The 12,911-nt window shown below is 40.6% G+C and overlaps 1 protein-coding gene across 1 annotated transcript; it reads right to left on the bottom strand.

Annotated features, from left to right (window-relative positions):
• Nucleotides 1-3,104: 3,104 nt before the first annotated feature.
• On the bottom strand, nucleotides 3,105-9,145 carry LOC100494334 (N-acetyllactosaminide beta-1,3-N-acetylglucosaminyltransferase 3). The gene is made up of 2 exons (XM_018097609.2): nucleotides 9,051-9,145; nucleotides 3,105-5,822 (listed from the first exon to the last, which is right to left on the bottom strand). The coding sequence occupies exons 1-2, from the start codon at nucleotides 9,134-9,136 to the stop codon at nucleotides 4,643-4,645; spliced, it is 1,266 nt and encodes a 421-aa protein (XP_017953098.2). The 5' UTR covers nucleotides 9,137-9,145; the 3' UTR covers nucleotides 3,105-4,642.
• Between the last annotated feature and the right edge of the window lie 3,766 nt (nucleotides 9,146-12,911).

A 12,911-nucleotide genomic window follows, 5' to 3' on the forward strand; every position in this document is an offset into this window, starting at 1 on the left:
GCTGCAGCAGGTGGCCATACACAAGCAGATTTAAGCTTCCGATTCGAATCCCTTAGACCAGTGCTGTCCAACTTCTGTGGTGCTGAGGGCCGGAATTTCTCTAGCATACATGGTGGAGGGCCACTAATGGAAGCCAGTTTTGACCACTCCCCCTTTTTAAACTACACCCACTTCAAACCACACCTATTTTATCACAATGGTGGTAGTACAGCAAAATCCCAAATGCTTGGTCCTTACAGTGAACCTATCAACTGTCATTCATATGTGAAAGATTTATATTATGTCATATTAAGATATACCCTTAAATTCCATATGCCTCCTCCTCCCCTGTGGATAGCACAGCAACCCCCAGCACATAATTACACACATTAGGGACCATTTAATGGCTATTTCCAACTGCTAACATACCCACAACAAACCCCTGCCAGGTTCACCTCCCACAGGCAGCATAGGGCAGGCAGAGTATGGCACACACAGGCAGCACTCTGCCTGCCCTATGTTGCCTGTGTGTGCCATACTCTGCCTACCCTATGCTGCCTGTGTGTGCCATACTCTGCCTACCCTATGCTGCCTGTGTGTGCCATACTCTGCCTGCCCTATGCTGCCTGTGTGTGCCATACTCTGTCTTATGCTGCCGGCTTGTGCCATACTCTGCCTGCCCTACCCTGCCTGTGTGTGCCATACTCTGCCTGCCCTACCTGTCTGTGCCATACCCTCCCTGCCCTATGCTATGTGCCATAATCTGCATACTCTATGCTCCCTATGTGTGCCATACACACAGGCAGCATAGTCCAGGCAGTACCTACAATGTCTGAGGTGTGAACACTGCAGGTGGCGAACAATGCAGGGATTAAAAGGTGTGAACAACACAGGGGATTACATGTTTAAACAATACAGCCTGAATCTGAGGTGAGAACTATGCAGGGGGGGCAGTTAATCACAGTACTGATACCATTTAAGGTTTAAACAAAGGTAAGCCATCAAAGCAGCCAGACAGGTGGGGTGCCGCCAGTTGGACAGCACTGCCTAAAGGTGGCCATACACGCACCGATAATATCGTACGATATTCAGTGCGTGTATGGTATGTCGGCGAGTCGACCGATATCACAGGAAGCTGCTGATATCGGCCGACTCGCCGATCGGACCAGTTTGAAAATTTTGATCGGGCGCCATAGAAGGTGCCTGACCAAAATCTCCCTTCAGAGCTGAATCGGCAGAAGGAGGTAGAAATCCTATTGTTTCTACCTCCTTACCTGCCGATTCAGCCCTGAATGGTGTGTGACGAAACATCGTCAGATCGCCACGTGTATGGCCAGCTTTAGACTAATCCGGTCCTTGCTCTGAAAGCTTCTATCTCTGCTGTTGTAATTCCATAATAAGGTATGTCAGGGAGATATCCACTCATTTGCCAATCTTGCCAAATGAGGGAATCTTATATGGTATTGCCACCTTAAGTAATCAGAATCTGCTCAAATTATGTTGTCTTTGGGAGATCTAGATTTTATTTAAATTTGATCATACGCCTTTAGGGTCCAGTTGACTGTCAAACTGATTGGTCAGATGTCCCAAAACAATATAATTAATTTGGAACTACGCTGTGCATGCCTCCACATATCTACAAAAGTGTCATAGCTTCTGCCTTAGATGAGCTCTACCAGCTGGGCTAAGCACCAGTGATTTTAGTAGGCAGAATGACTGACATTGTTAGGGTAAAACTTCTCTTGTAAAATGCACAGAATACATACTTTTTGGACTTAGCCACATATCAAATCTTCACAAAGGGTTTAGCCAAATACCTATCAGGGTCCAAATGTTAATTTGCAACATTTTTTGGTCAGTTTCCATTTTATTTATTTTTAAATCACATGGCATTCTATTAAATCTGAATTCTACTATTTGGCCCCTATTGATACAGCCGAAGCTGGGCCTGTATGTATTTTGTACTTACCTGTTCTGGCCCCATTTCCCACTCTAGCACAGCCTCTTATCCCTTCCCATCTATTATGCCACCCTATTTGACAAAATATACTAACCGTCTAAAGGAAAAGTGACCCTTTAATTATAATGAAGACATGTTTTCCCTTTTGACCCTGTTTTTTTCACATTTTAACAGTTTTATAGATTTTCTAATGATTACGTTTAGATGACAGACTGTTTCTTAATGGCTGGGTTCTCAGTTTGAGATCAATGTGACATAGGTACTTTCAATGACATTACGTATGAGCTATGCTACGTTTAATGTATTTATAATTATTGTGTAAATATTAAAGGTGAGTCATCGCTGCCTTCCAAACTGCCCAGTCAGCCCCCTTATCCCTACAGACCACTACACAGCCCACAAATGATGTGAACAAATCCATCTGTAATTTTTCACTAAGCTTATAAGTATTTAAACTCTTTTGGGCCAGGCAGCACGCTGTGTGGACTGTTGTTTTTTCTATGGTTGAAGACCCGCGGAGCAGCAGTACTAGTAGCAGCTACCTGTTATGGCTACTAAAATAGACTGATAATTGTCTGCGTGTTTTTAAGCAGAGGCAATTCTCAGTATTGTTTATGGCAGGGTACTTCCTAGCGTCTGGAAGCAGTGAAACAATAGCCACTACAAAAAGCTCTGAGTGTCCACTCTTAAACTGGCCACAGCCAGGCTCGTGACACATTGCCTGACCCCAGTCTTTAGTCAGACTGTTTGTGCAAGTTGGCCAAATTGTCAGATTTTGCTATCTGAGGTTGTTTGGAGCTACAGCAGCTGCAATTTCTTTGCAGTAAAAAGACCAGTGTTCCTTAAGCATGTTTCACTCTACAACCTGAGTCATACAGTTTGGGCTTTTGTGGGTGCCTTAGCTCTAAAAGGCATAGGAAGCAAAAGCACAAGTGCCCTGCCCTATACAAATGTATCCCTCTATCCCTGATATCAATGAAAAACTATAGGAGAATGTAGCACAAGACAGTTGGCCCTGGAGACAAAATGACCTAGATAGCACCTGTGCAGAATAAACTAAGAAAGTTGGATAGTTAACTTCTAATTTGTTTGAAATTAAGTGTCAGTACAACAATTCTTCCATTTTTCTTACCCATACACTGAAAATGTAATGAAATACTAAGCATTCTTTTGAGCTGTTTTATTTTATAGCATATTCCTTGAGGAAAAAAAATAGCACTTTTACTGACAAAATATTTCAAATTCTATAAAAACTAGGTTAAAACTGGGTACAAAATGTCTGATGTAGCTACAAATCTTGACACATTCACAACATTTATGAAAATACAGGGGTTCCTCTTTATAAACCATTGCTTGTCGGCTGCCTGAATAGTGCCTTCCCTTTGCTTCCTTTTTTTTTTTTGCGAAAACAACGCTTTGAGGCTTTCATGCTGAAAATTGCTCCCACCGGCATGTTTCCATTTGAGTCAATGATATCCAAGTTTTTTCAAAGAGTTGAACTATGGGGGCTAAAAAATGTGATATGTCTTACCAATGACCTTAATCTGTTTTGCCTCTTAATCCCTTCTATGAGGAGTAGAAAATTGAAGGTTATGGTTGGATGCATGTTCCTTACTACCTACATACATCACTATTCCATAACCCCACGAGCAATTTTAGGCTCAGTGTTCATTATTAAAGTGAATTTATGTAAGGATATTTAAAAGAGTTCTATAAGCATTTTTTCTCTATTTTTAGCACTTTTAAACTGCTAATATCAGGCTTTTCACTCAACCGCTTTTTTTGAAGGTCAGCGTGTCAGTGACCTTAATAGTCCATACATTTTCTAAGTTTATTCTGTATTGTGCTGACCCTAGGATTGCTGACTCTGACTTAGAGACAGTTGTTTAGCCAAAAACCTTGTATTAACAGTCTAAAACTGCCCATAAGCTATAACTAGATCATGAATGTAAATTGCAAAAGTTCTCAGAGAAGTACTTTTACATTCTCTAATTTTAACATTGAACCCTGGTCTTTGATTACCATAGGTGCCAATTGTTCTCTCTACATCTGTCCCCACCCTTACCATCATAGTTTACAGTTCTTAATGCTGACCTGAAAACATTTTCCTTTGTCACACCCAGATATACTTTATTCAAGCCAAGTTTTAGGATTTATAGTATGTATGTATGTATGTATGTATGCGTGTGTATATATACACACTTATTGCGCCATAATCTATTTCAGGAGGGTACAACAAACACAGTGAGAGCTGCACACATATCTTTTGTATGATCGACAAACACAGTGTTCTGGGTTGATGTACAATCTGGTGAGGAAGTGATTAATACAATGTTTTATAACCTGGGAGTGTAAATTATGCCCTGGGATATTATTTTAATGAATTTAGGTCCATCATCAACATGGCTTATCAATAACTTGGTAATATTTGAAATCTGCAATTACCACTTGCATCGATATTCAATGTATTTTTTTGAGAACCTGTTGCAAATACTCATATAGTATCTTCTTTCTTTGTTTTATTAATGCTTTAACCATTATAAGTCAACTTTTTTTTTTTTTTTTAGTATTAATGCACATAACATAGCACATAGGTTCAGTCTTGTTTTTTTTCAGTTTCAGGATTTGTTCTGCTACCAAAAATCAATGATGCTTTGTTGCCCCACCATATTTTGGAAGTTTTGGAACCAAAGTTCTTTGGTATCATTCAAGCAAAAGCTTCTTGTTTAATGAGTTTGTCTTTTCAACAGTAACTCTGCTCTTTTGTCTGCATTTTAGCTCTGTAATCTGCAGGGCGTTCCACATAATCAGCATCTCGTACGGCACAAAGCGGTGCACCACCAGCATGTGCCGGTAATAGCAGGGGTCAAAGCTATCCACATTTGGCAATCTGATTCCCAATGTTTTTATTCCCTCGTGGTTGCTGGGTTTGAGACCAGCCCTTGCTAAGCACATTCCTAGATAGACATCATCAATGGGAAAGAGAGGGATATACTGAGATTCCCTAATAATAGAGTGGGCTGTGAAACTTGCGATAAGGATACCTCCACCTCCGCAGTAAGGGTCAAATTTGTTTCCCTTAAACAGTGCCTGTGGAACATAATACTTGCGGTTTGTCTGTCGAATTGGAGGCATATTTGTGTTTAATGCCCCTACAAATAAGTGGTGCTTGTTTCCATCTTTGCTTAGACTGTTTAAGTAAGTTATCACATTCACAGTGTTTACAAATACATCATCATCTCCATCAAAAATATATTTGGCTCCAGGACACTTAGCCTCAAACCAGGTCAGGAACAAAACCTGTTTCAGAGTTAAATTATAGAAAGAGTCATAAAAATCCCACTGCAATACATCATTATACAGTTGACTCTCAATAGTCAGCAATTGCATCATCCGCTTCTCATATTTTTGTTTTGGTGTTCCAATGAGGAAAATTCTCTTTACCTGAAATCCATTGTAGGTTTTCTCCACTCCCCATGTTTTTCTCACAGCCTCCCGACGCTCATAGTTGGCAGGGGAGGATTTAATGGCCAGCAAGAGAGAGACTTCTTTTGAGTTAGCTGGTCCACCACACTTCATGGGTGAGTCAAGAAGCTGTGGAAAACTCCTGCAATGACGGTAGGTCAAAAAATCCTTCATGGTCTGCGGTTCTTTATTAAAATTGGTAAAGTTTCTGGCAGAAGTGTCTTCCTTGCATTCAGAGTAGGGTAACTTGATGATAGATTGGTTTGACATTACCGCATTAGAAAAAGATAACTCTTCTGTTTTATCAATAACATTATTAAGGACATAGAAGCTATTGAAGTGCAAAGCAAATTGGAGGGTGATGACAGCTGCTATTGATCCCAGAAGACATTTCCAGAAATGTTTTTTTGTCATTGCCCTAGAGAGAAAAATGGTTTATGTAAAGAATATGAATGGTGGTGACATGTTAATGAAAATGTTTTATTTTCTAATCTATATAATACTATATAACATCAAGTGTTCCCCCCCCCCAAATGTTTCTTGCACTCTAATGCAAAGCATCCACCATGAGAATTTTTTTTATGTTTACTATAACATTAATACCTAAGGTGCTTATAGATAAGCTCTGTATGTGTTCTCACCTTGACATCTATGGGTTTGTTTGTACATTACATTTTACTTGAAAAAAAAAAATTTATTTTCTGTTGGTACTGTACCTCCTAAACAGTTAGTTCACATTTATATTGTGACAGATTTATTATAAACAATGGTGGAATTGATTTAATTTCTCTCTGATGAGATTAGGGACTGATACCCTAAGGGCTCTGGTACACGGGGAGATTAGTCGCCCGCGGCAAAACTCCCTGGTCGCGGGCGACTAATCTCCCCGAGTTGCCTTCCCCCTGCCATCCCACCGGCGAACATGTAAGTCGCCGGCGGGATGGCAGACGCGGCGGGGCGATTTCGGGAAATCGCCGAAAAAGCCTCGCAAGTCTTTTTCGGCGATTTGCGCGAAATCGCGCCGCCGCGTCTGCCATCCCGCCGGCGACTTACATGTTCGCCGGTGGGATGGCAGGGGGAAGGCAACTCGGGGAGATTAGTCGCCCGCGAGCAGGGAGTTTTGCCGCGGGCGACTAATCTCCCCGTGTACCAGAGCCCAAAGGCTCCAACACGTCTTCCCCAGCCTGATTGGAAACAATAGGCAGATAATCCAGTTATCCTGGCACCTATACGTCTCCCCACCCCTGCATAGAAACAATAGCGGCTTGCTGGGAGGATGGGCCAACAGGGACATAAAAAGAGCCCCAAAGAGAGCTTGGAGGTCAGTCTTCAGAGAGAGAGGAAAGGATTCCTGCACTTCAGATCAACCTCTTCAGTTACTCTTCGGCCATTATTTTCTTCAGACTGTGGATATACTTCTGTGGGACTTTGGAACTGCCTTTTTCCTATTTTACTTCCTTAGAAGAATTTGTCGCTGTGTGATTTCATTGGACTTTACAAAAATAAGTGCTAGAATGCTACAAGGTTTCTCTCCAGTGTTTGAGCATACGGTTGTTAGGTCATTTTCTTGACATATCTTTTAGCATTATTTAGAAAGATGTATTTTAAGACCATATGTAATTGGTTTTCCTTTTTTATATTTTTCAGTTCAGCAATTTTTTTCTTACACAAGCTGTAATTTTCTGTCACATTTGAGGTTCTCTAGGATGACTAAGCAGTTGTGTAATTAAAGAGATAGTACTCCCCTTTTTCAACATGTATCTAACCCTACTTTCTATTTTAGGTTTTGCCTTTTTTGTGCAAGTAATAACAAAAACCCTACATATTTCTGAATATGCAAAAATATATTCAGCACAAATTCCATTCATTTAATTAATGGAAAAGCAGGTTTACTGCTCCTTTATTGTTAACTTACCTTAAACAGAATCTTGTAGGACACAAATCTCTGATACTTTGTGGCAGATTTACTGAAATGTATGTTTTTGAGTGCATATTTGTGAAAAAACTTGATTGCTTTTAGTGGGTCTGCCAAATTTCAGAATATTCTTAAAGGAGAAGGAAAGGCTAGTAAAGAGTTAATCTCAAAATGCAGGCATACCTTCAGTTGTCTCAATAGTGCCCTTAAGTCTCCCCATATTTCAATAGTTCAGATGATCAGAAACCAAACAGGAAAAAAACACTGAGCTGGGTAGAGAAGATTCCCATAATGCAATGCTCCTGCAGAGACTGTACAGACAGGTGCTGGGGGGAGAAGAGGCAAACGGGAGCGGAGCGGGGCGGGGCGGGGGGGGGTTTGGACACAGCCGGCAGACAGGTGCTGGGGGGAAGAGAGGCAAGCGGAGCGGGGGGGGCGGGGCGGGGTTGGCCACAGTGACAGGAGGACACAGGCAGCAGACAGGTGCTGGGGGGAGGAGAGGCAAATGGGGAGCGGAGAAGGGTGGAGGGTTGGCAAAGTGACTGGAGGACACAGCTGGCAGACAGGTGCTGGGGGGAGGAGAGGCAAACGGGGAGCGGGGGGGGGGCGCGGGGTTGGCCACAGTGACAGGAGGACACAGGCGGCAGACAGGTTCTGGGGGGAGGAGAGGCAAACGGGGAGCGGAGCGGGGTGGTTAGCCACAGTGACAGGAGGACACAGCCGGCAGACAGGTGCTAGGGGGGGGGGTGAGTTGAGTGTGTGTGGTGTGTGAGCTGGGGGGGAGACACAGAAGGATGCAGGAGGGAGCGGGGGACACATGCCGAGTAGAGACAATGAGGGAAAGGGAGTGGGCATCCCTTGTTAAAGATGGTGGCGCCGTTTACTGAAACAAGTATGTAGAATGTAGCAGGTGTATCTCTGTAAATCTTTCATTAGGCAAGCCAGGAATATAGTGTTTTTACACAGCAATAGTAGTTTAATTTAATAGTGTGCTTAATAGATTTTGACTTTCCTTGTCCTTTAAACTCAAAATTAATAGCTTGGATAGCTTACAGTCACTTCTACATTAACTCATCCATTTTCAAATGTGTTTCTTTAAAGTTTGGGTTTTTAAGTGTTCTGCACTTAATAAAGTATTTTCCAGCTTATAATGTTTTCTGCTACTAGTAGCTCTGTGTCTTTACCCTAAGGGGTTATTCTCTGATAATTTACTGATAATTGTCCCTATTTGTGTTTTAGCAGAGGCAATTATCAGTATTGTCTATGGCAGGGCATATTCTGGCATTTAGTAGCCATGGCAAGTAGCTGCTACTAAGTAGCTCCATGTATCTTCACCCTTATATATGAATGGGCCACAATCTGACACTAATAAGGAAGGCCACTGTTTTTAAAGCCATGTGGTTTTCTTTAGCACCGCATTGTGCATATAGCTCCATAACATAAACTAACAGCACTGTAAAAGGAAAACTAGAGTAACAAAAGGAGTAAGCTTTATGTCACACTGGCCTTTTAGATAGAAATCCAAAATACAAATATCCAGTTTCTGACATTTACATTTTAGCCAGTTCATTTACAACAACAATTGTTCCACCTCTATATTTAGGCCATTAAATAGGCCGCTACACCCTGGCTTTCATTTGCAAGGGATGAATATGTGTTGATCATTTTAATTGGGTGCACTGCAGTTAATTCCATAAAATTATAATCTTTCTCATTAAGACTTATACTCACATTTTTATTTTATATTTCAGGCAACGTATGTAAAGGGTGTGAGCTAACAATATTGATATCCTTCTTCTGTAAAGAGTGTTAAGCATTCCGGTTGTATTATGGATCTAGGAGACACAAAGGAAGAATGTTGAAATAGATACATGGTTATAGGCACCATAAATACACTAAATATAAAGTTTTGCAGTGGCTCAGCTTGAATTTAAGCAATGATTTGCAACAGCTTTAATGCAAAGCCAGTATGGAGACTGAAGGGTAGTACTTATGTGTCAGACTAGTGGCTCAATTTTGTTCTCATTGCTTGGTAAAAGAACTATTCAAACTGGCCCTGTATCTAGGTTTATTTTGCCGATTGGCTTGGCATGGCTTGTTTTAAGTATGTTTGCCATCAGTGACCTGTTAACAGGCTGTGTCCACCCAAATATCAACTCATTTTATTTAAATGAGTTATATGATGCAACTGGGATGGAGAGGTGAAGATGAAAAATTACAACATTTTCTGGGCCAAAATTTAAAAAATGGTCAACACTGACTCACCCAATCTTCATTGCACACCTTTTTCAGTATTAGCCTATTGTAAGTGTACAAACCAAACAATACAAAAAGTTATTTAGTATTACAAAGTATATAAACCTGGCATGACCTCACCTACACCAGCCTATGATTAAGGGCGGGACCCAAAAGTGTCGGTCACTTGTGATGCTGCTGGGACTTATATGCTTTTAATGTAAGAAAAATAAAATACTGATTTTTATGTATATGGTGGTGCCGCTTAAACTTTTCTCCTTCAAAAAACAAAATTTCTGTTCACACGTAGCATAACAATAGGTGTAAAAGTCTTCGTTAGCACTTATATAAACATGGAAAACAAACTGAAATTTAATGACAACAAAAAGTACATATTATATATACACATTTCTTTTTGCAGAAGCGAACATAATCCTAAGGAAATTTCCACTACATGTTGAAACTGAACATACAATGTAGAGACATACATTTACAAATACCTTAACCATAAATGGAAGTGGTTTAAGTAAGTGGAAAGATGTTAAATGTATATTTTTTGATTATGTGAAACAGTTTTGGGGTTATAAACCCTATAACTTGCTTTCATTTGCTTTGTGACCTTGAGAAATTGATCATTTACTTTTTTCCCAAACTGTCTCCTTTTTCAAACAGTAAGTTTAATGTTACCATTTAACCTATGCACAGCAACTTCTAGTTAACAGCTTACCCCTATGGTCCTGACAGACAACTTCGTATTCCCCCGATGGTGGGCCCAGTTTACACATCACTTACTCGCTTATACGTCTACACAAAAATACACATGGTGGTCAAGTGGATGAAATATTGTGCTGCTGTACTTAACTTTTTTTTCTCAACTGGGACAGATAGGGATGCTTCTGCCCATTATGACAAATCATTAGCAGCACCAAATAGCTGTAACTTTCAAGAGCCCAAAAATAAAAGCTTGGTGATCCGTATAAGTAATAAGGCAATTAGAAGTAGCTTAATTCCTTTTTTGTTGCTCTGTGCTACAACACAGCTTGATCTGCAAAATGCAATAAAATAGGAAGAAGAGCTCCAGCAGGTTAAGTGCAAAGTTTTCTTCCTACTCTATTGGATTTTTGTGATCAAACTTTTAAGAGCCATACATTTATTTACTCAAAAATTCAGCTCTTTTAGTGCAACATTTACAATTGTGCATTCTACACTAATGACTACACTGTTTTTAAGTGGCATGTAGTTAAAATCTATAAATCTAGCTTTAAGCATTCTATTCTGTGTACCCTTTCTACTATTTGATAGCGCCATGAGTGTGATCAGTGAAAGCGTACTGGTGATCACACCTTCTGCTCTGTTTTTTGGGGCAAGGAGGGCACACAAAATGGCTGACTTTGACTCCTCGCTGAATAGTGTTTTTCCAGCATGTCCCACTTGAGCTCCAAGTACAGTAATTAAGCTCTTCTTGGACCTTATCCACTGCTTCTGCCCATTCAGTCATGTAAAATAAATGCCCATGTGGACTAGGTTATTATTACAACAGTAAACTAATCCAGAAGGCTTGAATACATACTGGAGTGTAAGCAGTTTTTTTTTTTTTTTATAACTCTTTATTTTCCAACATTGCATCAAAATTCAGTATTAAGACAATACAAATACTGAGCAATACTATTTACAAGAATTTTTTTTAATAACATGAACCAAGGGGAAGCGTAAGAACTAAAAGAACAGTGTAACAGTGTACTGTAGGCTTACAGTCTCAGTTATATAGGGAGTAATTACAAATAGGAGGTTGGCCAAGGGGAGAATATGAACCAATCAGCTGTTTTCGGTAGAGAGATAGGTTATCCAGGGTGACCAAATATTGCTATGAAGCTCCATCTTATCATCTAGGATAGCTAATAGGTAGTGGATAGGGTGGATGAATTTAAGTCTGTCTTTGACGATTGTTATGGAGAGAGAGGGGGATAGCCAGTGTAGAGCTATAGCCCATTGGGTAGCAGCCAAAATTTACGCAGTCAGTATGCATTGTTCAGGGGAAAGATTAAGGTAAGGGGACAGTAATAATGCGATTTCTATAGTAAGGTTGATGGGTATGGGCAGAAGTGGAGAGATAAAGTGGGACACTTTAGACCAGAGAGCCGAAACAATGGGGAAATGCCACCATGTATGTAGATAATTCCCTGTGTCAGTGCAGCCTCTAAAGCATGTGGGGGGGCAGCTAAGATCAATGGCATGTTTACGTTTGGTGCTAAGGTACCAGTGATATATTACTTTGTAAGCATTTTCTTTAACCCCCAACATTGGGAGAGAGTTTACGGATAGATAGCCAAATTTTCTCCCATTTATCCAGTGCTAAGGGGAAACCCAGATCTTTATCCCATGCTGGGTGGGAAAGGTTAGGAGCATCTATAAGTTTATAGTAAATTTTTGATATGGCATTTCTCAAGCGAGAGGGATTATGGCAGCAAAGCTCATATGCTGAGCCTTCCTGAGTAGCTTGATGTGGAGACTGGGAATTATGCTGTAAAAGTGCTTAATTTGGTTATAGCGGAATATTTCTGTATAAGAGATAAATACATTAACCCTCGGGGAGTCAGTAGGTTGTATAGAGTGCCAAGGTCAGGTGTTTTTGTTATCTTTTGACCTATCACTTAAAGGAGAAGGAAAGGTTTAATAAAGTGACCCCATAACTGGAAAGGCCTCATGTCCCTGTAACTGATCTGGAACTGGAAAGCCAGTATATTGCCTGTACTTCTTGATTTTCGAAATCGCTGTAGTTCTTCTATTGCGGCCGCCATGTTGGATATCCAACATGGCGCCTAAGGAAAAGCGCATGCGTGAACCTTCTCCCTCCCCCTAGACGCAATGTCAATTGCCATAAACCTATAGTACCTGGACAATTAAAATGCTCATCTTTAATGACATTTCTATTCATTTGAGCTGGAAACTCAGTATTTTGAATAGAAAATGAACTACAGCCCTCCCAAATATCAATGTGAAGACACCTGCATTTTAAGTGAGATATATGTCTGAGGCTACTGACTGTCTATAGTATTAGGCTCCAAACAGGAAGCTAATAATACTCGCTGGATCGTTAGCTTTTAAGGCTGGCAATGTGCATAACAAATAAGTCCCTTTTGCAAGAAGACTGAATTCCATCTAGGAAGTGGATGCAACAAAAATAAGGGAAAAATTGATACCAGGTTCTGAACCAGACTGTGCTGCGGCCGGCTAGATTTCTGTACGTTATCAAGTGCAGTGAGCAGAGTACAATTTTGAACGCAATCACCATGTCCCCCCCCAGAATTTCAATGTCATTGTGGTTGCAAAGGGGACAATTTGTCAAAATTAGTGAAA

This window comes from Xenopus tropicalis, chromosome 1 (assembly GCF_000004195.4).
Source record: "Xenopus tropicalis strain Nigerian chromosome 1, UCB_Xtro_10.0, whole genome shotgun sequence".
NCBI classification, from domain to species: domain Eukaryota; kingdom Metazoa; phylum Chordata; class Amphibia; order Anura; family Pipidae; genus Xenopus; species Xenopus tropicalis.